Genomic DNA, 26852 nt, shown 5'->3' on the forward strand with positions numbered 1-26852 from the left:
GTTTTCAGAACAGGATGGAAAAAGTACTTACATCACTTAAACTTTTTTTGTTTTTCAATGTAGTCTCCTTGTAGATTAATGCACTTGGTCCAACGATTTTCCAGTGCCTTGATCCCATTTCGAAAATTAGTTTCATCCAGGCCTACAAAATAATTGTAAACTCCGGCTATCAATTCTCTGTTTAAAGTGAATCTTTGACCACCAAGCAAAATTTTCAGTTTTAGGAAGAGCTGGAAGTCTGATGGAGCCACATCAGGTGAATAAGGTGGATGTGGCGACAATTCATACCTTAGTTCGTGTAATTTTGCCATGGTGACGGCATGCATTTTTTACTCAGCGTCAAGAGTCATGGCACCCATCTTACAGATAAGTTTTTCATTTCTAATTCTTCAGTTAAAATGTGATATACCCTTTCAGATCACATCTTGAAACCGTGAGCAATTTCATGCACTTTCAATCGGTGATCCTCCATGACATTTTGTGCACTTTTGCAATGAATTCTGGAGTAGTGACACATGTTGGCTGACTACTGCGTGGATCATCATCTAAGCTCTCCCGACCAAATTTAAATTCATTTTTCCACTTGACAACAGTTGAATATGAAGGAGCAGAGTCCCCCAGTGTATTCTTGAAATCAGCGTGAATGTCTTTTGCTTTCATACCTTTCTTTGCAAAATAATTAATCTCTGCTCACTGTGCGGGAACAACAATAAAGCCACGTCACCAACCAGCTTTCTTCCAAGAGCACTGTCGTGGCACGTGTTTACAGGTGACAATCCAATGAATATAATGTGAACAACTCATTGTGCTAACGCTGACCTCTTGTGTTGATTCTGAGAACTTCTCACACCACCCTCGTATTGTGTTTGAAAACGCACTGGCATGAAGGTGGCAAATTTGGTTTCTATACAATTCCCACTTGGACTGTCACAAATACATGGCTACAGTCATAGCTCAGCAGTATGTTCATCACACCTGAGGATGTTGGTCGTTTGAGCTGAAAAAATATTATGGAGATTTTACAATGACATCTAAATCTCACCCGAAAACCATTTCTACAGTTTGTGTTTTTATTAAATTTCTATTTTAATTAACCTTTCCATATTTTATTGTACAGTTTGTGAAAATTAACACTACTGCTTTTTTTTTAAATTTTGCACCCAAGATTCTGGATGTAGTGATCAACGTTTTCAACAATGGTGGCTCAAAGAAGCTTGATATACCACTGCCTCCTTCAGCTTGCCCTACACCAGATGCTGTAACACCAGAGATGACAAAAGTTGAGAGGTATGAAGTGTATCGGAAACGTATGTTACTGCGCCGACAGAAAGCAGAAATGTACAGCCTGTGGTGTGATGCCTTGTACAGACTGTCCCTTGCAAATCATGTAAGAACAAAGACATTTGGAAAATGGTAATATTTTATTGTATGTTATATGAAGAAGATTTTCAAAAAATGCATTTTTCAGTTTCGTGATAAAATCTTCTGGTTACCACATAATATGGATTTCCGTGGAAGAGTGTACCCATGTCCTCCACATTTAAATCACTTGGGATCGGATATGGCTAGATCGCTGCTACAGTTTGCCAAGGGACAACCATTGGGACCACATGGATTAAAGTGGCTGAAAGTGAGTTGTAATGATATTTTATTTTAACATTGCTGAAGTCCAACTATTTCAAAGAATAATGATTTTGTGTATATTCCTCACATTTAAAACATAATGTACGCACATCAAAAAAAGTTTTGCATCACCTCGGTTGCGAGAGCTCCAGAACCTGTACAGAAAATTGGAATAGAGATCAACATAAACATCATTTCCACTCCTTTTATTGCTCATGAAAACCACACATTGCATGTTGTACCATCATACAGTGAGACGTTCAGAGGTGGTGGTCCAGACTGCTGTACATACTGGTACCTGTAATACATCTTCTTGCATTGATGCATGCCTGTATTCGTCATGGCTTACTATCCACAAGTTCATCAAGGCACTGTTGGTCCACGTTATCCCACTTCTCAACGGCGGTTCGGTGTAGATCCCTCAGAATAGTTGGTGGGTCACGTCATCCATAAACAGCCCTTTTCAATCTATCCCAGGCATATTCAATAGTGTTCATTTCTGGAGAACATGCTGGCCACTCTAGTTAAGCGATGTCGTTATCCTGAAGGAAGTCATTCACAAGATGCGCACCATGGAGGTGCGAATTGTCGTCCACGAAGACGAATGCCTCACCAATATGCTGCCGATATGGTTGCACTATCAGTCGGAGGATGGCATTCGCGTATCGTACAGCCGTTATGGCACCTTCCATGACCACCAGCGGCGTACATCGCCCCACATAATGCCACCCCAAAACAGCTGGAACCTCCACCTTGCTGCACTCACTGGAAAGTGTGTCTAAGGTGCCTCCAAACACGTCTCCGACGATTGTCTGGTTGAAGGCATACGCAACACTCATCAGTGAAGAGAATCTGAGCAGTCCATTTGGCATGTTGTTGGGCCCATCTGTACCACCCTGCATGGCATCACGGTTGCAAAGATGGGCCTCGCCATGGACGTCTGGAGTGTAGTTGCGCATCATGCGGCCCATTGCGCACAGTTTGAGTGGTAACACGACATCCTATGGCTGCACAAAAAACATTATTCAGCATGGTGGTGTTGCTGTCAGGGTCCCTCTGAGCCATAATCCATAGGTAGTGGTCATCCAATGCAGCAGTTGCCTTTGGGCGGCCTGAACGAGGCATGTCATTGACAGTTCCTGTCTCTTTGTGTCTCTCCTCCATGTCCGAACAACATCGCTTTGGTTCATTCCGGGACGCCTGGACACTTCTGTTGTTGAGAGCCCTTCCTGGCATGAAGTAACAATGCAGACGTGATTGAACCACAGTATTGACCATCTAGGCATGGTTGAACTATAGACAACACGAGTTGTGTACCTGATCGGCTGTCAGATCCCCTCCATCTAATAGGCACTGCTCATGCATGGTTGTTTACTTCTTTGGACAGGTTTAGTGACATCTCTGAACAGTCAAAGGGACTGTGTCTGTGATACAACATCCACAGTCAATGTCTGTCTTCAGGAGTTCTGGGAACTGGCATGATGCAAAACTCTTTTTGATGTGTATATTTCATTATATTTGTTAGAAGCTCACCTGTGTAATTAATTTTCCTGGTGCTCTCAGACATTGTGACAGATGGCTTTGCTGAAATTTTATGATATTTTGATACTGACTGTGAATGGATTCAGTTTATCATGAGGTGGAGGAAAATGTAGCAATGTGTAGACAAGGTGATAGCTTATGTAGTTTATTGGAAGCCAGCATCTTTGCAACAAGCTATAACTACCCATCCTAACACAGTGGACTTGTGAGAGTACTTACACATTGAACTCGAGTCATCATAGACAAGGCAGTTAAAGTACTGGACCTAATTTCAGGGGTGGGTTTCAAACCATCATGTAGATATTTAGGTGTAAGTTCTCCATGATTTCTGTAAACTGATTACAGTGAATCTTTGGATGAGCCCTTCGACCCGGACACAGTTGAGTTTCTTCTCCATCCTGTTTCTGTATGATCTTGTGCACTCTCTCTACTGATGATGTTGTTGACAGAATGTCAGAACTTTAGCCTTACTACCTTCTTTTTTTAGCTAACTCTGATATGGAATGTTTACAAGAAGTATTTAGTTACCTATGGAAAACTTTCCATCAGAATGTATTGTTTGAGCAAGAGGTGCAATGTGCTTTTTGGCCTGCTTGAGTGAACAAGGAAGCATTCAAAAGAATCAGATTGTCTAAATAGACTGGTCATCTTGCCCTACATTGGCAGTGATGTGTTAATGATTTCTAGAACACTTAAGAAAGATTAAACAATGAAAATGTTTATGTAACCTCATAGATCCTGTTATGGGCAGGGCAACTGACAAATCCACTAACTGCACTGCACAGCTACAGGATAGTTGATGGCTTACAAACACACAAAGAACCTTACTGCTGTTTCCTCCTTCTGGGACTTTTTTATTGAAGAGGCCAATCACATCCGCACAAGTAACTTTTTAGTTAACTGGCACACTGGATAAAATCTTCTCAGGGCATAGTATCCAACACTGACCATGTGAAAACCATGGCGATTGCAGATGATGACAATATAAAGGAAATTTAGAGAATCAGCTTTGAAATTGACTGTGGAATGATTCAACTGCCACCAACATACATTTCATACAAGGGCCACGAAGATAAGCTAAGAGAAATTACAGCACATATGGAGGATACAGGCTCGTTTTTCTCTTGCTCCATTTGTGACTGACCCAGGAGAGTAAATGACTAATAGTGTTACATGGTACTGTACATCATATGGTTCATTTTGGAGTATATATGTTGATGTCAATGTATAAGAGAGCAAGAGATGACTTTTGTGCCTTGGAAGGTGGGAGCCCATCTTACAGATTATTGTCACAGAGTGTGATATTCTCAAAATGCTGTCATGTCAATGCTCTGCTGGGGTCATCCGCTAACAGGTGTTGATGTCCTTTCCAGAATTCATCATTTCCCAAAGGTGACTAGGAGGTATCCACTCCAATGCAGTGCTCCAGAGCCTCAGAAACATGTCATTATTGCTTACAATTTACATTACATACCACTAGGTATTGCAAACGTTTTTGACAGAATTACATCATTTAGTTGGTTTCCCAAAAGAAATGGAACATCTATTTAAAGGATTTTATCTGAATTTTGTCATGCAGTTTCATCATCTCCCTCTCCCCCTCCCCCACCCCCTCTCCTTCTCTCATGGATGTCCTTCTATCTGTGTGAGAATATTTTCAAAGTTTTTAGGTTGCAGAAAATTTTTAATAATTCCATTATGGTGCACACCTCCAAGTTATTAGTTTCAGCCAGTTCTAAGTGAGAGCCTCGAGCACACTTTTGCAGATGTTTCTTGATTTATAATATGTGTGTGCTGCATGTAACCAAATGAATTAGTGGCAAAAAGGAATAACTTTCTTCCTACCGTATTTGTGAGACAGTGTATGCCATTTAGCACCCAGCATACTGCTGCTCGTTAAAAATTGCTACCAATAAAAACTTGTTTTTTAAATTCTGATAGTGTTAAAATATAATAATTAAATATGCACCAAAGCTCAATACATAATCATTTTCCTACACATATTGCTTTCTAACAAATGGTTCCTCCTGTCACAACTCATCAATTTGCCATTGCTGTTTGTAGCAGAAGCTTGTCTTATTTGGTGATTACTGTACCCATTTTCCATGAAACACAGTTTTCCAATGGATCTCATGTTGTAGGCTTTTTCGGTTGAAAAGAACAAGGGCTCTTTGTACTTGATCTTCGGATGTACAGAGTTAAGAAGATCTAAAATGTTACAGAAGTCCACTTGCCCATACCAACACACCACAGTGGTATTTTGTTTGTATACATGAAGAAATAGGTTGGCTTTATTGACAAGTTTAGAGCAGCTCCTTACAGTGCTCCATGAAGATATTGGTAACCACAAGTGACAAAGAGCTGCACGTAACCACACCATCAGTTTCTTCATGCATTCTCCACCGAAGAGAAAATAAGTAGATGTAAGTATATCTTTGAAGAGTTCATTTATGGGCATATTAAACTCCTGGGTGATGAAGTGGAGAGTCTGCCATGTGCACTTTAGTGGAAAGTCACACAGTGTCAAAATTGAGTATAATGTCTCTGTTCAAGATTTGTAATTCTTGAAAATGTTGTGTGAAGTCAGTTGTAGTGCCATATATGATGATCACATTTCCCAGCAACTGGAATGAAAATATCACGATGTATTTTGCCAGGTCTTAGGAGACACCAGGTTGCCGACTATGGTTCAGCAGGATTCCATCATTATTTATCTTCAGGAGACCATATAACCTTAGTGAAACCAAGCCATGAGGTCCTTTTATTATATTCTCAGGTAGTACAGGGCTTTCAAGGAGAGCCACTATCTTTCTGGAAACTCATCTTGTAAAATTGATCAAAATCTTCTTGTAGGTTGTTGTCTGTATTCAAAATGCAACGGACAAAAAACTATCATCAGTATTGCCTGTAAGCCATAGTCACCGTCGACTGTGGTAACTCTATGAGTCTTTGCCATAAAAATATAAACAAAATCTTATATTCATTGCCTGCGAACTGAGTGTCTTAGTAGGGAGGAGGATGGGAGATTAAAGTTTCATGTCCCATCCACAGTGAGGTCATTAGACACAGAGCAGAAGCTCGGTTTATAAAAGGATGGGGAAGAAAATTAACTGTGCCCTTTTCAAAGGAACCATACCAGCATTTGCTGAGAGCAATTGGGGGAAATCACAAAGAACCTTAATCTGGATGGCCAGATGGGGATTTGAACCATTGTCCTCTTGAGAGTTCAGTGTGCTAACCACTGCGCCACCTCGCTCAGTCTGTGTGTCTTCTTAGCTTGCGTAGTCGAAAAACTTCTTTTATACTATTAAGATGTTACATCAAGCAAAAGCCTTGGTGTAGGAAATGCCATCAATCCACTCCCAGATATATGCGGTGACAGCACATCCAGAAATTCTTTTGCATTAACATTAATACTCTTTAACATCATAGCATGATTTCACTGAGATTATATGCCTTCAGAAAGGTACCCAAGAAAGGCATACTGATGAAAATCATGGTCAAGTACCTGGTGTCTCCTAACTGTGACATGGCAAATACACCTCACAGCTGTTCTCAGTTGATTCTTTAGGAAGTGTGACTCCACAATTCCATCTCATGTGCCACTAAGCAACTTTCCTATGAAAATTCCCAATCAGTTTGCTATAGAGAGTGATTATAACATCAAACCAAGAATGTGCCTGACCAAGACAACAGTCGATGAAAGTTCAGACGAGAAGTCGAAGAGAAGTGAGGCTAGTGTGATGCACCAGTTGCCATGTGTATACTACTGCATTGTTGACACAAAAGCTATTTCCCACATTTTTTTTATACAAATGAATATATTCTCCTGTGCTATATTATGATTATGGAGATTAAACTACATATATTGTAAGCTACACTGACTTCCTGACCAAGGAAGTCTCCAACGTAAGTTACCGCATCATGGAACTCTGTTCAAGAATAGCTCGTACTGTAATTATCAGATAAGGCACGCTTTTGGTCCTTGGCTGTTGCAGTGAATAAATGAGTCACCACAGAAAGAGCCACTACCATAGTTTTATAGCCCCCCTACTTTACGTTAGTCCAGTGTCCAGAAGAATTGACCGAATATTGAGAAGAATAATTTCAAGTGTATTTTTTGCTCCTCCACCAAATCACAAACACTCCTTGGCACAACATCAAAATATGGAAACGGGGAGTATATTGCATCGCATAAATGCAGGAAGAAATACATTGTCCAAACAGTGGTAACAGTGTAAGAGAAATTCTCTACTCCATCCCAACAAGTCAGCTGTTTTGAAGTACGTAATTGCATATAAATAAATGATGCAGTACAAGGAAAAAAATTGTGGCTCAGGCCTCTTCCTATTGAGACAGCACCGAGGATATGAAAATCTGTCTTTCACGAAACTGGATCTTGTGGTACAACAGATAGATCAGTTTTGTGGGCGTTGTCTCACTGAATTCTTATGATCTCTGTGCCAATATGCTCCCTGCTGTTGGCTGCCAATGAGCAAGAGACCAGGCAGAATATCTGCCGTCGCACACTGGTGGTGTGGTGCATCCCATGACGTGGTCCAGGAGTGAAGGTAACTGGACTGGTATAAAGAGAGGAGACACGTGATTGCATCTAAGTACATTAGATTACCTTTTGATGGCAGCTTAGTAAGACTTCAAAATATTGAAGCCACTTTGACATTCAGATTGTGTATGACACCCGTTTTTCTTTTCTGATACTGTCTATCCAGCCAGTCTGTATGTTTTTTGTTAAGGGACATAAGAGATGTTCAGGTGTCAACTGTAGTCCATCGCTTTCAATACACATTCCTTATTATTGTGTATAGTAGCAGATGATCAGCTAAAGTACTTTTATTTTTTTGACCCTGATATGGACACTTACTGATACCCATGATATGTGAATCAACATTTTGGGTGCCAGACAATGTAATAATGGAAACTAACAAATAATGATGCAGTATTTTGTATACAAAAATTTGAAATATGAATCTGAAGTTTGAGTCTTTTGGTCTGTGGTAAGTGATATCAATTCAGTTGTTACTCTGTTACAATTTGTTTTTCCAGATGGTTAAGGAATTTTTCCCAGTAATGTGAACTGAATCATACACTGTCCCATCATATCCAACTTTTGCTCAGTGGGGAAAATAGTTGGTGATCGTGCTGCACAAGGAAAAAATAAATGTGTTAGAGATAACACTGGGAAATGCATGAATTCTGTGGATGAGCATTGTCATGCTGGAAGAACACATCTCTCTGACAATGAAAAGACAAAATGATAATGATGTTCATATGTCCTGCACAGCTTAGTCCCTCTTCAATGAACACTAGAAGTGTAGGATAATTGTAGGATATAGCTTCTCACTCTTTGATTTACCCTATAATGTGAGGCCTGGTATGATCTAATAGTCATTGCCATCGTAATGGTACCACACTTGCAAATGATGTCATTTGTAATGCCTCCAGTTGTCTTTTGTTACAACATCAACCTAGGCTGCACATTGATGAAATGTGAAAGGAAGCCAGCTGATTGGCAGCCATGTTTGTAATTCACCTTCCAGCATATGATTTCATGCAATCAGCAATGACTAGTCATTTGACGTGACTGTTATGGCATCAGTTGTAAGCCATTATCAGTTGAAAATAGGATGCAAAACACAAGCACCTTCTTTGGACTGCCAAAACCAACATTGATACACAGCTGACTACTAAAATCTATCACAGTGATCATATCTTTTGAGAGGCCACCCAGATTCCCACAGGCCCACAATATAACTTTGTTGAAATTACACGAATCATAGTCATCAGTGCCACCGTGGCATGTTTACAGAGTTAGGTAACACAGTCTGACGTCTGGAACAATTGCCCAGTATCAATAATTCAAATACATTTCTTAAGAGCACAGTGTATTCCTGCTCCGTGCATAATTCCTCCTCTGTTCACAGCAAAGTACACGCTGGAACATTTAAAATAGCACACCAAGAGGGGATCATTGGATTGGAATGAAATTTAATAGACATAACAATACAGCTGAGAGATTCACTTGATACCATAATCAAGACATGTGGACAAATACAGTGAGTACAAGTAGACAAATACAGTGCAACATCAATAATGTGTTGGACCAAGTTTTGCTGTAATATATGCCACAACACAGTCCAGCATCAAGGTGGTTAGATGTCTGATGTCATCCTGAGGCACAGTCTTGAACAGCCACCTCCAAATCATGTACAGAATGACACAGCAGCATGTGGAGTTTCAGTTGGTCCCATACGGGCTCTATGGGGACAAGTCTGATGAACAGGCCAGCCATGGAAGAGACAGAATATGACATAGAAAGTCTTGAGCAACTAGAGCTGTATGTGAACAAGCATTATCTTGCGGGAAAAGTGCCTCTGGTAGACCACATATAAAATGTCCCACATGGAGTCGGAGATGACGCCAACATATTGCTAGCCCTTTAAGATTCCATGTACCACAATTGTAGGGAACTGCTTATGATGCCACAGACAATTACACCAGCTGTGCAGGCAGTGTGGCATGTGGCAGCATGGGTGGAACTGTACCTCCACACCCATAGGTGATTATCATCCATCCACAAAACAAATTAGGATTCATCACTAAACACCACATTTTGCCAATCAGCGGCAGTCATTCGGTCGTGGCACCATTGTAGATGGAGTCGCCAATGTGCTGGTGTTAATGGAAGTACATGACAAGAGGTTCTGGATTGCAAATTAACATCCACAAGGCATTTGGAATGTTCCTTCGATCTTCTCGCCTTGTCATCTTCCCGTTCATTCCAGCCCTGGTATGGCACACTTGGGCGCCATCTCATGTCCACTGCTCTGAACGACGTGTGACGGAACACTCGGAACAATCGACCTCATAAGCCACACAGGGTGTTGACCAGGCTGTGGTTTTCATGCCGATGGTTAGGCTTCACTCAAACAGGCTTAACTGTGAGAAATGTTGTCTAAAACTACTACCTGGCATTCTGCGTCTACTAACATCCTCCTCAAGTCAGTGTGTGATTGTCGTGTGTATGACTCATCCACTGTGCGCTGCTTAAATAGGATCTCCTGCCCAATTGCAGCTACCCTGCAGGGTCTGTGGGCATGCGCATTGGCACCAAACTTGGATCATTTGTAATTGGATATCTCTGTATTTATTTGCAAAGTTTCATGTTTGTACCTTTGTTCCATCTGGATGTACTGTTTTCAATCTTCTTGAGGTGTATTGCTTTTAATGTATCCTGTTAATGCGCTATGAAAACATGATATTTGTTTTAGAGGTATTCACTATTCATTTTGACGAGTACATTATACTATGTTAACTTTAGCGATAGTAGTTTGTACATCTTGTTCACGGTCAGCTGTAAAAAATGTAGCATTATACTACATGTTTCTACATTTCTTATTGATTACATTCGACGTGGGAATTCGCAAAAGTAATTAAAATGCTATTTTTCTACAAACATTTTAATCAGAACTATGTAATATTTAAGCCAATTGATGGATTTTGTGTTTTGTTTAAAAATGTGTTTAAATCATCACTTGCTTTATGTTTTAGTAATTTGGTAATATTTATTTAAGGAAAGCATTACTGATAGATATTTAAAGATGTATATTATTTTAACAGATCCATTTAGTGAACTTGACGGCACTCAAGAAAAAAAATTCACTTGATGAACGTCTTCAGTTTGCAAATGAAATGATGCCAGAAGTTCTGGATTCGGCTGATTATCCTCTAACTGTGAGTTAACTCATGTTTTTTCTCTTTCATTTTTAATGCGTCAGAGCATAACTCTTAGGAAGCTTTAGTTTCTAATACGGTTAATAAGAAATCATTCTACATAATTTATTGCATTGTTTTTTTTACCTTTGTTTCAACCTAATGTTTAACTATTTTCCCTTCAATTTAGGGAAGCAATTTGTGAAACACTTCTTTTCGTTTACAATGTAAGGTGTTGGGTCTCCTCCAAATTACAGTCATTATGAAACTTTCGAAGCTGGACAAGCACTTCAGCAATATTGTCACATTGAAACCACAATCAAGTCCAAATCTGAAGGCAGGATTGTCAGTGAAGTAAAACTCTTAGAACCAAAAGCATGCTTCTTACTGACACCAACATACAGCCACAACAGAGAGTGCAGCTATTTATGCAAACATTGAATATTCCAGAATGCTGGTATTTATATAAATACCAAATATTCCAGAATACTCAAACATAAAATATTTCAGGAATATTCAAGAAATAATAAATACTAAACAACAAATAATTGTAACAAATTTTGTATTGTGGGCATTGTATGATAAATATTCATTTCTGATCCATCATTATTTGGATCATAAAATATTTGTCATACAGATAATGTGGTCTTGTTCATCATGAAACAAATAATTGCTAGTGATGGGATTTGAACTGGCAACCTGCAGTAAGTCAACCTACAATGCAAAGCACTACACTACATATACCATAGCTTGCAGCATTGCTCCCTCTCCTTGAGAAACAATGACCCACAGTTTCAGAAATTCTCATTGGATCTGAGTAAAACACCTGGATCTGGACCTTGTCAATGGATCTCTGTAAAATAGCACTGATGGATCCTCGTGTTCTGATCATGTTCTTACACCTTCTTCACTGTGATGAACATCAAAGGTAGCCTCTTGTGTCAATGCTTTGAAGTTGTCCAGGGATTCTTCAGTTTCCTTGAAGCTGCCATTGTCGATCTGCACCACTGGACTGCAGTAGAGGTTCATGCAGAGGACATAGAAAACGCATCTGCACTTTTTTTTCTTCTTGATAGTCAGAATCCTCGACTTAATATGTGACATCTGACAAGGGGTGAAGGATACAGTATGGCCCAAAGCAGCACTTTATCAACTTCTCTGACAGCCTCAGCCACATCTCCTGAGCTTTACCTTACTGGTCTAGGTTCATAAAAATCCAAACCAAGCCTCCTTACTGGTCAGAGTTTGGCATTGTAACAATCTTGATCCTTCTACTGGGCATCCAGGGCCCATATGTGTGCCAGCTGTCTTGCTTCTTCAGTTCTGGTGATGAGGTGCTACATACAGCCATCCTTGAATATATTCTGGTTGAAATGGAAACAGTGTATCCATTGTCATTTCAGCCTCACAACCTGGAGTAGAAAGGCCTGTGTGAAACCTGGAGTGCCTTGCTTCTCTGTGTTGTATGTGAATGTCATAACAGGCAGTATTGTATCCCAACCTCTCTGTTCAACAGCGGCATACACTGAGAGCATATCTGTCTATGTCTTATTAAATCATTCAGTGAGCCCATTTGTCTGTGGAACTTCGGCTGTCAGTACAGCTTTAGTGACAGCATAGCACGTGAGGTGATCAGTGCAGACTATTATACACCAATTCCCATTTGTCGTCTTGAAAGAGGTCAGTTCCAATTTGGTGGAATGGTACTACTGCTGGTACCAGATGTCCCAGAGGTAATTGCATTACATACTTTCATCATTGGGATTCCTTACAATGGCTCACACAGTGTCTAATGGATTGGTGGATACTCTGCCAGTGAGACCTGTGTCTGATTCTGTCTTGAGTCTTCATGAATACCAGGTGATCAGATGTTGGAATATCATGACAGTACTTCAGGATAGCTGGCCGTAGATGCAGTGGGATGCTGAGCTTCCATTTCTGCCCCATTGGACCATAGTTCCATTTATACAGTTAGTTACATGTCCCATTGATCAGTTTCACGGTAACTGTTAACCTATAATTTTTTTATTCCTATTCAAGAATTCATCTATGGTATAGAAGGAATTGTAAAGAAGATATGATTTCAATTTATTTTTAAAACTAATAGTGCTAAAATGCTCTATTAATTAATTGGGGTTTTTCTTTGGCCAGTTTCTCCTTTTTCAAGTCTCCTGTGACCTTCAGCCATGTTGTATCCATCTTCTGTTCAGCAGCAGTATTGTTTAATGCAGCAGTAACTGAGATTTCATTCACACTGCTGTGTTCTGTTAAAGGATTCCTTGAAAGGCAGTTGACATCCTTGTGTATCTATCCACTTTGGTGTACCACATGACATTTTACTCCTGAAGCCTCAGTGCCTATCTTCCCAGTCGATCCGATGAATCCTTCAGGCTAGTCAGCCATCAGAGAGAATGGTAGTCTATCGCAATGGTGATTGGCTTGCCAAATAAACATAGTCAGAACTTGTTGATGGCCCAGTAACTGCAAGGCACTCATTCTTGGTTGTAGAGTAGTTCATCTTGGACTTGGAGAGTACTCTGGAAACATTTTGAGCGTTTTCCTGAATTTGTGCTTGTGCTGCCCCTCTTCCAAAATGACTAGCATCAATGTGAAGTTCTGTCTCAACATTTCGTCATACAATGTTAGAACTGGAGACAATGTTAATGCCTCCTTAAGGACAAGGAAACATCTGTTCAGCACCTCATTCCAGGAAAATTTGGCATCTCCCTGCAGTAGTTGTTTTACAATTTTTTTATTGTGCCTGTCTGTGACTCATCATCTCGATATCTGGTGAGAGATTTTCCATAGTTAGATTTTACATCATAACAAGCATGTCAGTAGTTTCCAACATCACACAGATGCTAAAGCACTCGGAGAGTGCAAATACTAGAATTACAGTGGAAAACTGTATATTAAGGGGGGGAAAAGGTGTACCAGTAAAATGAGAAATAGTTAGTTTTGGGAGAGTTGTACTCAGATATCCACACTGAAAACACAATTGCAGAAGCTCATCCAATACCTGCAAACTATAGCACTATTCAGTGAAAATTCAATGGATGTAATTAGAGGAAAAAACTAATCAATATATTACAGTGGAATATATTTCAAGAATAGTTTTTTATCATTTTGCCAGCCAGACCCTTGACTACTCAAAGAATGATTTTTGGATGTGAAGGCAAGATGATGATCTGTGCTGTTCAAATTTTAATAGGCAGTATGTCTCATATGGCACACTGCATCATGTCACCAGCTAACATGGATCCCTTCCCTGTAGAATAATTTTCTGAAAAGGGCATAGAGCGTTGCTACTTTCTTCTGTTTTGTACTGCTGCTTTCCGGTTGGTGACTAGTAAATCAGCAGGAGGGTGAGGTCACTGCAGTTGGGATGATTGTCCCCAATCGTCCCCATAAAAGATTGCAATTCATGAAGGTTACAGGGAATGGATGAGTTACAAATTGCTTATGGCAGAGTACCTTCGTATTAATGATGCAGCCCAGATATTTAAATCCTATTCAGAAAACTAACTTTTATGTAGGTTACATCATGAAATCAGACAAAGAAAAAACCTGAGCATAGAAAATGGATATAGCCCAATTGACTGTTTGTAAGCCACAAACAAAATCGTATATCAAAGCAATAAGTATGAATTACCACTTCACCTGTGATTTGCAGATTTTGATAAAAGCTTTTGGTTCAGTTTCAACAAAATCTATAGTTGCAGCCCTTAAGAAACAAGCCACAGATTCAACTTACATTGTTTATATGCCAAAGAATACACATGTCACTGCTAGAGCTACTATTAGACTTCAGTAGAATAATCAGAAATTCACATTTGAAAGAGTGTCAGCCAATTAGATTTCATATCACCAAAACTATTCTCAGTAACCTTAGGGGAAGATTTCAGATTCTTAAACTGGAAAAATGAAGGAATCTGAATTAATGGGATATTATCCGAAACACTTTTGTTTTGCTGATGACACTGTAATGTTTTGTGTGTAGTGCAGACTTACTTCATCATGATGAAGTAAGTGACCTGGAGTAATTTTTGTTAACCAACTATAACTTTTAAATTGAACCACTGGTGTGCCTAAAATGAAAAGTTTATGATCAGTGTGCATGACCAGTTTTAATTTATGGCAGTGAGACACGCCCTTTTAATGCAAAACCATTCAAAAACAAAGAAGAGCTCAGTGAACATTGGTTAGATACCCACTGGGAATCACTAGAGTAAAAATTCCAAAGGACTACAGTGATATACATAACTATTATTCTAATGAGAACGAAGTATATGTGATTGGGCCATATAGCCAGGTGAGTGATTGATAGATCAACAAAGGAAATTATTTGGTAGATTACTAGAGATTTACAAAGATGCAAATGACAACCTCATGGAAGGTGGGTACATGTCAGAAAATGTGCAGGGCAGCAGTGACGGGTGTAGCTGCAGACTGCAATGCTTGGTAATGTCTGGATGAGGCCTGTATCCTGCGATATATGTCAAATTGATGATAACATGAATGACAGTTAGATCTGAATGATAGTTAGATCTGAATGATTTGTTGCAAAATTTCCAAATGTTTTTGCACCTTTGCCCATTGTGAATCATATTTTCAAAATAGTTAACTGAAGATGGAATGGCCTGTATCAGTTGTTGCTTGAATCGGTAGAATGTGATCAGGTCAGCCACTACTACAAACAATAGACACATGTATCCATACAGACCATGAAGTGTGTTAATGATCATGAACTCATGAAATTTCGCATCAGCAGGAGTTGCAGATAAGCATCCATTAGATTTATTTTTGTCAGTGTTTTTACGTGTGATAATGAACGTGTGTCCATGACGTTCAACTTCTTGATTGTCATTACAGACAGTGTACTCTGATTGAAGGGGACCATTTCAATCACCCTCTGGCTTATAACCTGTTTGCTCGGTTTTTATGACATCATTTAAACTGAACTAAGTTTGAAGTACTTGAAAAAATTTAGGCAACACTGAAGGTTTCAGTGGGATGTAAGCTGTAGAATTATATCCACATCTTTTTAATTACCTCAGATGCAGTAAAAACTCCTGGCATGGGTCATCTAAATCATGACAGAGAAATCTGATCATCATTGAGAAAATAAGCCTGGTAATAATGACTGCGAAAAAGAAATATTGCCTGTGAAAAAAAATGTGAGTGGATTTTTTTTTTTTTTTTTTTTTTTTTGGGAGGGGGGGGGGGGCAGACAGTGGGGGGTGAAAAATAATGAAAATTCTAAATGGCAGTTGGCATTCAAATTTTGTCAATCTTGTTAGTATTCCTGTCTTAATTTATAACTAGATCTGAAGATTTAGTATGCTGAGTGTGTTGTGTAAACGCTACAGTGCAAACTTGAGAACACTGTGCTTTATTATAATGCTGGTGCTCATAAAGCGTTTGCATAGGTGTGATAGCCATATTGGAAGATTTCACTACGGTCAGCAAGTGAAGCAACATGCCCACACTACATACATTTAGACTTCTCACGCTTGGAGAAACAGTGCTGAGCAATGTGATGGAGCAGTACGACACTGGAATCATGGTATGGAGGGCTACAATTCCAGTACTCCTTGGATCACCCAAAATCCTGATCATCTTTCCTTCTTGCTGATGGAAACGGGTCAAACAGGATTTTAATTTAAAAAACTGGCATGAAATTTACAATAATGCTAATGAGATCCACCCCCACTGCCCCCAAATCACCCCCTGTTAACTTTCCAGAATTTCTTAACCTCAAACCTTGCCTCACCATCATTCCCCAGATCCCTCAACAAGTAAACTAACCTTACATCCACAGAAAGAACCACACTCCATCCAGACAATCCAAAATAGAAAAACAAGTTGGTGCTTGTAACTTGTGCCCACATATTAAAATGTTGATGCTTCGTGCAATATGTCCAAAATCTTTTTTCAGTATCTTAAGCTACTTATAAAATATCTTGTGATGAGGATCATATCTCTGTTGCAAAAGATAGAACTAATGTTTTAACTGTGCATTATTTAAGTTCATACTGTGATGTCTTTGACAACACTACATTGTTATTTGCTATGCATGGAAATTCCACAAATGGGAAATGGGATTTGGAAAACAACAGTGATGATGATGATGATGATGATGATGATGATGGAGAAGAAACGTATTTGTATACGTAACACGAATTGAGCTTATACTGGTTCATTATATCCTGGGTGTCAGTGGTGTTTCGTGTGAAATGTACAGTATCCCTGTTTGTATGTTTAGAGTTTTTGTTTTCACCGTGCATTGATAACATCATCCAGCCATGCTGTTACACAGGGTGTTACGAAGCTATTTGTTCAAATTAATACAGGAGGCAGAGAACATAAAAACAATTATACACTCCTGGAAATGGAAAAAAGAACACATTGACACTGGTGTGTCAGACCCACCATACTTGCTCCGGACACTGCGAGAGGGCTGTACAAGCAATGATCACACGCACGGCACAGCGGACACACCAGGAACCGCGGTGTTGGCCGTCGAATGGCGCTAGCTGCGCAGCATTTGTGCACCGCCGCCGTCAGTGTCAGCCAGTTTGCCGTGGCATACGGAGCTCCATCGCAGTCTTTAACACTGGTAGCATGCCGCGACAGCGTGTACGTGAACCGTATGTGCAGTTTGAGCGAGGGCATATAGTGGGCATGCGGGAGGCCGGGTGGACGTACCGCCGAATTGCTCAACACGTGGGGCGTGAGGTCTCCACAGTACATCGATGTTGTCGCCAGTGGTCGGCGGAAGGTGCACGTGCCCGTCGACCTGGGACCGGACCGCAGCGACGCACGGATGCACGCCAAGACCGTAGGATCCTACGCAGTGCCGTAGGGGACCGCACCGCCACTTCCCAGCAAATTAGGGACACTGTTGCTACTGGGGTATCGGCGAGGACCATTCTCAACCGTCTCCATGAAGCTGGGCTACGGTCCCGCACACCGTTAGGCCGTCTTCCGCTCACGCCCCAACATCGTGCAGCCCGCCTCCAGTGGTGTCGCGACAGGCGTGAATGAAGGGACGAATGGAGACGTGTCGTCTTCAGCGATGAGAGTCGCTTCTGCCTTGGTGCCAATGGTGGTCGTATGCGTGTTTGGCGCCTTGCAGGTGAGCGCCACAATCAGGACTGCATACGACCGAGGCACACAGGGCCAACACCCGGCATCATGGTGTGGGGAGCGATCTCCTACACTGGCCGTACACCACTGGTGATCGTCGAGGGGACACTGAATAGTGCACGGTACATCCAAACCGTCATCGAACCCATCGTTCTACCATTCCTAGACCGGCAAGGAAACTTGCTGTTCCAACAGGACAATGCACGTCCGCATGTATCCCGTGCCACCCAACGTGCTCTAGAAGGTGTAAGTCAACTACCCTGGCCAGCAAGATCTCCGGATCTGTCCCCCATTGAGCATGTTTGGGACTGGATGAAGCGTCGCCTCACGCGGTCTGCACGTCCAGCACGAACGCTGGTCCAACTGAGGCGCCAGGTGGAAATGGCATGGCAAGCCGTTCCACAGGACTACATCCAGCATCTCTACGATCGTCTCCATGGGAGTATAGCAGCCTGCATTGCTGCGAAAGGTGGATATACACTGTACTAGTGCCGACATTGTGCATGCTCTGTTGCCTGTGTCTATGTGCCTGTGGTTCTGTCAGTGTGATCATGTGATGTATCTGTCCCCAGGAATGTGTCAATAAAGTTTCCCCTTCCTGGGACAATGAATTCACGGTGTTCTTATTTCAATTTCCAGGAGTGTATTTAGTTATGGGATATCCGGTTCCTGATAGCTATTTCTGATGCTAGGGATGATTTTCACATAAGGTATTTTAGCATGATAATTACAGAAGTGGCATTCACAGGAACTGCTTGAATGCGCTACCATTGTCCTGTATGCATGCAGTACATCGTCGGACCATTGACTGTCATGTCTGTCTGAAGATTTGTGGCATGTCCACAGTGGTGCCAGCAGTGGCACCAGTTCTAGCGACAAGGTCTTCTTCTGTTTCCACAACAGTTTCATACGCCAGCTGCTTTATTTACCCACAGAGGAAGAAATTCAGACATTTGAGATAAGGTGACCTGGGTGGCCAAGCCATAGAGCCACATTGGCTGATCCATCAAGTCCTTAAAACGGCTGTCAAATACTTCCTCACAGCAATGCTGAAATGGGCTGGTGTCCCATCATACTGAAGTACATCCTTCATATAAAATTCAGCAGTACATTCTCTAGCAGTTCTGGCAACACATATTCCACAAAGATGCAATATCTCTGCCCATTGAGCCAAAGTGGGAGAATGTGTGGTCCAGTCAACCTATCACTGAGAATGTCGGCTCACACATCAAACCAGTATGAAGTCATGTACCTTGTGGATTAACATGTGGGCAAACATGCAAATTGTGGATATTGAAACAGCCTTCATATGTCATGTTTTTGTCTTCCATTTTGGGAGTTTGTGCTGTTCAATCCCTCCCTGTATCATGCATACTTGCATGGAAGACTGTTTCCCATAGCAGGTGATGTGAACATTTTTTGTATTTTGGAACTTGTCGGTTGTAAAAACACTGTCAGTACTCTCTCACTGCAGCTCATCCATTTCCATTCATACCCAGATACTAGATCCATGTCAGCCATTTCAGTGTATATAAACTGCTCCATGTTCACTGTTATTGTCACAAGGCAGTAATGATTGCAACTGCATTTGTGTGCTTACAAGGAAGTCACAGCTATTGTCACAAGGCAGTGATGCTTATAATGAATCGGCATGTTTCCAAGCAGAGCTCAGAGCCAACCATCCATGTACACAGAGTGATATACATTCCCTGTTAGTGTCACCAGCACAACTTACATCAGCACCACTAACAAAATGTTCACTAACATTACAAATTTGTTTCCAAAACCATATGTTTCTTTTGGAAATATATTTGTTTTGATGTTTTCTACCTCCTGTACTAACTTGAACAAATAGCTTCAGAACATCCTGTATATGCAGGTAACATAAGAAACTTCATTATTGTGTATGTTGTCTACATTCTAACTTAAAGGCCTTATAACCGACTGCATTTTTTATTTACACAGAAACTATACTACATATAACTCCTATTTTAACTTGTTGCAGAATGTATTTGTTGGATCCATTGCATTTTTATGGTCTTGTTGGCCCCTGTACATTGTTAGTTATTATTGTTTTTAGACTGGCATTATTCAATCTAGAAAGTGCAGGAATCACATTACAAGAATGCTGTTGATTGGATTGTTGTTGATGCTATTTTTTTGTGAAATGATTTTCCAGCCTGTTTAATAGTTTTATTTTTTGTATTTAAACATTATAGTTGGTGACTTGCAAGTAATTGTAATTGTAACAGGGTCGCATGTGGTGGGCTGAGTCAGAAGAACCATGGCAAACATTGGCTTGTTGCATGGAAATAGCAAAAGCTGTCCGCTCTCCTGATCCAGAGAAATACATCTGCCACTTTCCTGTGCACCAAGATGGTTCCTGCAATGGACTACAACATTATGCTGCACTTGGTCGAGACACTGCTGGGGCTGAAAGTGTAAATCTCAGTCCTGCACAGCGACCACAGGATGTTTATGAATGTGTAGCTCAACTGGTAAGTGTATTATTTTAGGCTTGTAAATATTGTAACTTACTCTGTTTGCAGGATGTAAATTTCTTGTAAGTGCAAGCATCTGCATAAGGCAACTCTGTCACCACAAGCAGTTTGAGTTGTAATGCCCTCTTGAGAAAAAAGAAATATTATTGCTTTCATATGGACTGGATTATTATTACCCACACACTTAGATTATGGGACGTAGCTAAGTTTAGGGAAACAGATCTGGCAGTTTGATATTTCTCCTTATATTGGGAAGCAGTAGTTAGTATCCCTAGTTCCCTAAACAGGCTTCTGCAGGATGTTCTTGACTTCACACCACGTATAACTCTTATTGCACATTTTTGTGCCCGGAAAACTTTAGCTTGGCTTGATGAATTACCTCAAAAAATAGTCCCATACGACATTATGGAATGAAAGTAAGCATAGTATGCCAGCTTTTTCATTTTGATGTCTCCTATGTCTGACACAATTCACATTGTAAATAGAGACTTGTTAAGATACTTCAGCTGTTCTGTGGTGTGCTCCTCCCAGTTGAATTTATTATCAAGCTCTAATCCCAAGAATTTAACACTGTCCACTGCTTCTATCTGCTTGCCATTGTATGTTAGGCATATACTCTTGGGACACCCCTTACAAGTTCTGAATTGCATGTAGTATGTTTTTTCAAAGTTTAGTGACTAATAATTGGCTAGGAACCATTGATTAATGTCCACAAATATTTTATTAGCCAATCTTTCTAAGGCTGCTCTTGATTTGCTATTTATTGCAATGTTTGTATCATCGACAAACGAAATGAACTTGGCATCTGGTAATGTTACTGATGAAAGGTCATTGATATACACAAGAAAAGGTAAGGGCCCTAAGATGGAACCTTGTGGGACCCCGCATGTACTTAGTTCCCAGTTGGATGATGCCTGATAGCTTAATACATGGCTCTTGCCTAATAACACCCTTTGTTTCCTGCCAGAGATGTAAGGTTTGAAACATTTTGCAGCATTTCCTGTTACACCATAATATTCTAATTTACGTAAAAGGATATTGTGATTCACACAGTCAAATGCCTTTGAAAGATCACAAAATATACCAGTTGCCTGCAATTTTTTGTCTAATGAATTAAGCACATTTTCATTGTAAATGTAGATGGCCTTCTCAATATCAGAACCCTTTAAAAATGCAAACTGTGACTTTGACAGTATATTATTTGTGGCAAGATGGTTATAAAGCCGATCATACATTACTTTTTCTAAATTTTTGAGAATACTGGCAAAAGTGAAATTGGACAGAAATTTGACGCTATTTCTTTATCTCCCTTCTTAAATAGTGGCTTAACTTCAGCATATTTCAACCATTCAGGAAATATTCCACTATTAAAGACCAGTTACACATATAGCATAATATGTTACATAACTTAGAATCACATTCTTTAATTAGCTTTGTTGATATTTCATCATACCCCCTAGATGTTTTTGATTTTAAAGATTTTATGATGGACATTACTTATGCTGGGGTAGTGAGGATCACTCACATTCATATTATGGAAGGTACTTTAAATGTCTGGTCTGAGGTATCCCATGGCAGCATCTACAGAACCTGACAACTCCATCATTTCAGTAACAGTTATAAAAAGTTTGTTAAAAAGTTCTGCAACATTGTACACATCTGTCACCAATGTATCATTTACTCTTAATGCTATTTGCCCCTCTTCATGTGTGGTTCTACCAGTCTCTTCCTTCACTATATCCCATATTGTCTTTATTTCATTATCTGATATCACTATTTTTTCCTTGTAATACATTTGCTTTGATGCCCATTTTACAGTCTTTAATATTTTGCAGTATTTCTTGTTATGTGCTATAGCATCAACATCAGAAATGTTTTGGATTGACAGATGCAGTTTTCTTTTCGTTTTACAAGATACCTCTATTCCTTGAGGAATCCATGGCTTCTTTGTAGACTTTGCTCTAACCTTGGTTAGTTTTGGGGGAAAACAGTGTTCAAATAAGGTAAGCACTCTATTACAGGGTGTATACGACCCGGGACAACCGGGAAATCCGGGAAAAACCCGGGAATTTTTTCATCCGGGAGAAAACCGGGAAAAACCCGGGAATTTTTCGGAATTCCGGGAATTTTTCATTGTTTTAGCTTTCTGTTACATTTTTGTGATTTTGACTGCAGTATTGATTCTCTAGCAAAGAATGTTATTGTATCCTGGCTACTGGAGAACTGCAGCAATAAAATATAAACGAGAGGGAAAAAAATAAAACTTTAGTGGCAAAGGAAATGTGCAATTTAGGACAATAAACACCATGCACGCACAAGCATTCGCAGATAGCAAAAATATGTCAAAGGCCGTAGGGCGCAGACTGCAATTCTTCGTAACAATAAACTGCTTGCTATGAGCATGACGTAACAACTGTTCACATTAGGTTCGTTTGACCAGTTGCCAGCGGTCTGTTGCGCATGCGCATTTGACTCGCGTACAAGCAGTACCTTCTACCGCTTCCCGCTACTTGAAGTTTGGCTGTTAGTTGTATCGGTAGTAGCAGCAAGCAGCCAGATGCAAACGAGAAAAATTTTTCTCGCGCGCCCTAACTGCCAGATTCACGCTTGCACAGAGTTGTAGTGGGGAGGGGGTTAGTCCTACGTGACCCGTGTTTACGTTAAGTGATTTCGATGCTTCTCTTCGTGTACAGCTCCACAGTCAAATGAAAACAAAACGGATTTCTGTGGCCGGGAGCTATCAAGTGAATTAAAATACATTCACATAATTACGGAGGGCAAAAATATATTATTAATTTCAATTTCTGATTTTATTTTCTTTCCAAGTTAGTAGCAGTCAAGCATTAATCGCCTTGCAGAAGAATGAAGTTATTTTTGCAAGTTTTCTAAAGAAATTCCGCTGAGGCAATCATTTTATTTGAAACGAAGTGTTTCATTCTACAGTATTGGCTAGTTCCAACTGTTCGCTGAATTTCAAGTGCACGTTATCATCTTCTGCCATGTATGGCATTACGCCATAATAAAGAACCAAACATGAGATCGTAGAGTACTGGTACTCCAAGAAAATTTACATTCCAAAACCCACACTGAAAACTTAATATCAGATGGGACCTACTTCATTGTGAATCTGGAAAAAGCCAATTTGCACTTCAAGCCAAATTATGCATTTTAGTATGGTTTACGAAATTTCGATGCTCGTTGGAGTATCCTCTGATGCCCTGTTTCTTTCATGGTGCGATGTAAGCTCTCTTAGTGCTTTATACACACGAACATGCGGGCTTCCTACACCACTGCAGTTGCACACGCACAATAATGCGTTTTCTGGAGCTCTCTGGCAACTGGTAAATCGAACCTATTTCTAACAGTATTGCGAACGGTGGTTACAAAAGCGTTACTTTCAAAGGAAATTTCTTTTCACGCACGATGAATTATGTTACATGTGAGAAAGTGGAATGGACATCTAAATCACAGAGCGTTCGAAACTGAACAGTTTGAGGACCAGCCACTTACAAGAATTTCGAGCCGAGGCATTTATGTCATAATTTTAAATCTTGAAGTATAACACACGCAAAAAAAGATCAATATTACATGTGAAAGTTTAACTTCTATTGTAGCGTGTAAATCTTAGAGACCAATATTATATGTGAAAGCTTAGCTTTTCTTGTAGATATACGGTACCGTGTACATTAATTTAAACCGTTAACTTTTCCTCTTGTGTGTTCGCGCTATGTAACCAGTAATCTTGCTATTGGCTGACTATAACACGTGTCCTATGCTATGAATAGCTGCTATCATCGGCTGGCGAGATCTCGCGGCTTGAGATAAGACTCACTTACAAAAGGACATCGCAACCTCGGTTGCATCGTTCCGGAAACTAACGCGCTGTGTTTAGTGCAATTCGAATTTATACTTTCATAATACAAAAATATGCAGCGTATATGTTGCTGCAAATCAAAGGTCTTTCCAAAACTTCTCTCCTTTTTTTTTATTAAAAGTTTCTCCAAAACTTCTCTGCTCCGTCTTTTCTTTTATTTTTCGGGAAGTTCTACGCGATTATATAAAACGTTAACCATTCAAAGGATTGATAAATTTTACAGTTCCGAGGGAAAATCTACGGAAAACCTACTGTCACTTAGCACAGAAAAAGTGTATTTTCGATATTTTTTACAACGGGATATCCGGGAGAAATCCGGGAATAATCCGGGAATTTTTTTTCCTTGTCCCCGTATACACCCTGTATTAGCAAAAGTGCTATATTTTTCATTCATGCCATTGGCACTGTAAACATCACTCCAGTGAATGTCTCTGAGGAGTGTCATAAAATAATCAATTTTTGACTTATTGATTACCCTCTTGAGCTCAGATTTAACAGATTTTATATCCTGTTCAGTATTCACATTTAACAGAAGGAACTGCGTGTCATGGTCTGAGTGGCCATTGACTATTGTTTTTGTAATATAATTTTGTTCATTGGATTTCTCTAATAAGATATTATCAATGGCTGTTTGTGAGCAGTTGGCTACCCTTGTGGGGAACTTTACAGTGGGAATTGAGTTGAATGATAGTGTTACTACTGCTGTTCTAGGCAAAATTTATGAATGTGTATGTTCTTAAATTTATGACAGTTCCTGATGAATGTGGCATCTCCTCCTTCCTCCATTTCTGATATACAAAAGTGAGATGCTAACCTAAATCCTGTAACACTTAAAAGTTCTATACCAGTGGGCACATGATGTTTAGAGAGGCAGATTATGTCAGCTGGGTCTGAGGACTCTGATTCATCTATGCAGATAATTAATTCATTAATTTTATGTCTCAGTCCTCGAATAGTTTGATGGAATAAAGATAGCTGACATTTCACACTGACTGAGTTAAAATTGGGCAGTGTTAAATTTCTGCTGATTGTTGAAAATTCTTAACCAACAGCTGTTTATGCTGAAGTAAAAATCTAGAATTATGTTTTTTGGTTTATTTCTCAAACTGAACCTTTGTCTCAATCCTAACCTCTCTTAAAACATGTTTCTTTCTGTCCTCCCTACCCTAAAAAAGGGCCTTTTCTGAACTCTATAACCACTGGCATTTTATCACTCATGACAGTGCCTTCCCCCTTTAACTTTCCTGGTATTTTCCCAGCCAGTTTACCCTTCCCTTTCCTTTTGAGGTGAAGGTCATGCCTAGTATAATCCCACCTATTGAGAGAATCGACAGCAACCGCACCAATGTGTAACCCTGCACCTGACATAAGCAGCTGTTCCAACTCCAAATTAACTCTCCTGACAGAAGAGTTAAAATGAGATCGGTCATGGTGCCCAAGAACTCAACACTAGTATGCTTCGATGCTGATGCAATCCTTGCCAGGTCACACTCTATACTGTACCCAGGATCACTGTCAATACTATTACCTGGCCCACCCACTATAACCACGGTGTCTTCCTTAGTGAAATCTTTGCAAAGTGATCCTAAATCCTCTGTCACCTGCACCAGACCAGCACTAGGTTTAAAAAAAATTGGTTAGCTGGTATTCTGATCGTAGTTCATCCTGCAAAACTTGGCCAACACCTCTTCCATGGGAACTACCTAACAACAACACTTTTTTTCTCTTTACTGATTTCCCTACATTCTTACTTTTCAATTTGCTCCTGAAAGTTTGTTGTGCCCTGTCTACACCTGCAACTGCTTGAGGCTCACCAGCTTCTAACTGAAGCAACAGGTCAAATCTGTTTTCCACATTCACCACGAACCTGTCAGACAAAGGTCTAGGCCTGTTCCTCCTGTTGCCACTTCCCACCTCTCTTCACCCTTCTCCCTCTCTAACCCGTCAAGATCTCCCCTGGCCTTGTCTAACTCAGCCTAAAGGATGGCAATTTTCCCCTCCTGTTCTAGTATCTTCCTACCTCTACTACATATCCTACAAAACCACTGATGAGTCTCATTTATTTCCCCTATTCCCACGCCACTACAGTCACCCACATGGAAAAAACTACAGCACCCGTCACACCAAAGCCCTGACCTAACAATTCTACGGCAAGTCAAGCACTTTTCACTCAAGATAAAACGTAATAGTTTATTAAGAATAAGTCAGTTAAATTACAGATAAACACGAAAATATGACTCGTCAAATTTGGCGTACACGCAATTGTGTGTAAACAAAAACAACAATGCAAAGTTTCTGAAATAACAATTTAATCTTTACACTACTTTCTGAAAATGTGAGTTAAATAATGTAGAGGTACGCTACAGTTAAATTGCTGAGAGAGCAAAGAACAATTAAACTGGTCATTGGGGCTCAATTTGAAGTAAGACTCC

General features: G+C 40.1%; 1 protein-coding gene across 1 annotated transcript in view; it reads left to right on the forward strand.

The window, feature by feature from the left end:
• LOC126162051 (DNA-directed RNA polymerase, mitochondrial) overlaps positions 1 to 26852 on the forward strand; it is a 310992-nt gene that overhangs the window by 210763 nt on the left and 73377 nt on the right. The window contains exons 15-18 of the mRNA XM_049918295.1: positions 1166 to 1387; positions 1469 to 1630; positions 10804 to 10917; positions 20298 to 20543. Of these exons, the coding sequence (XP_049774252.1) occupies positions 1166 to 1387; positions 1469 to 1630; positions 10804 to 10917; positions 20298 to 20543 (744 nt within the window). The remainder of the gene's footprint in view (positions 1 to 1165; positions 1388 to 1468; positions 1631 to 10803; positions 10918 to 20297; positions 20544 to 26852) is intronic.

This window comes from Schistocerca cancellata, chromosome 2 (assembly GCF_023864275.1).
Source record: "Schistocerca cancellata isolate TAMUIC-IGC-003103 chromosome 2, iqSchCanc2.1, whole genome shotgun sequence".
In the NCBI taxonomy this organism is placed as follows: Eukaryota; Metazoa; Arthropoda; class Insecta; order Orthoptera; family Acrididae; genus Schistocerca; species Schistocerca cancellata.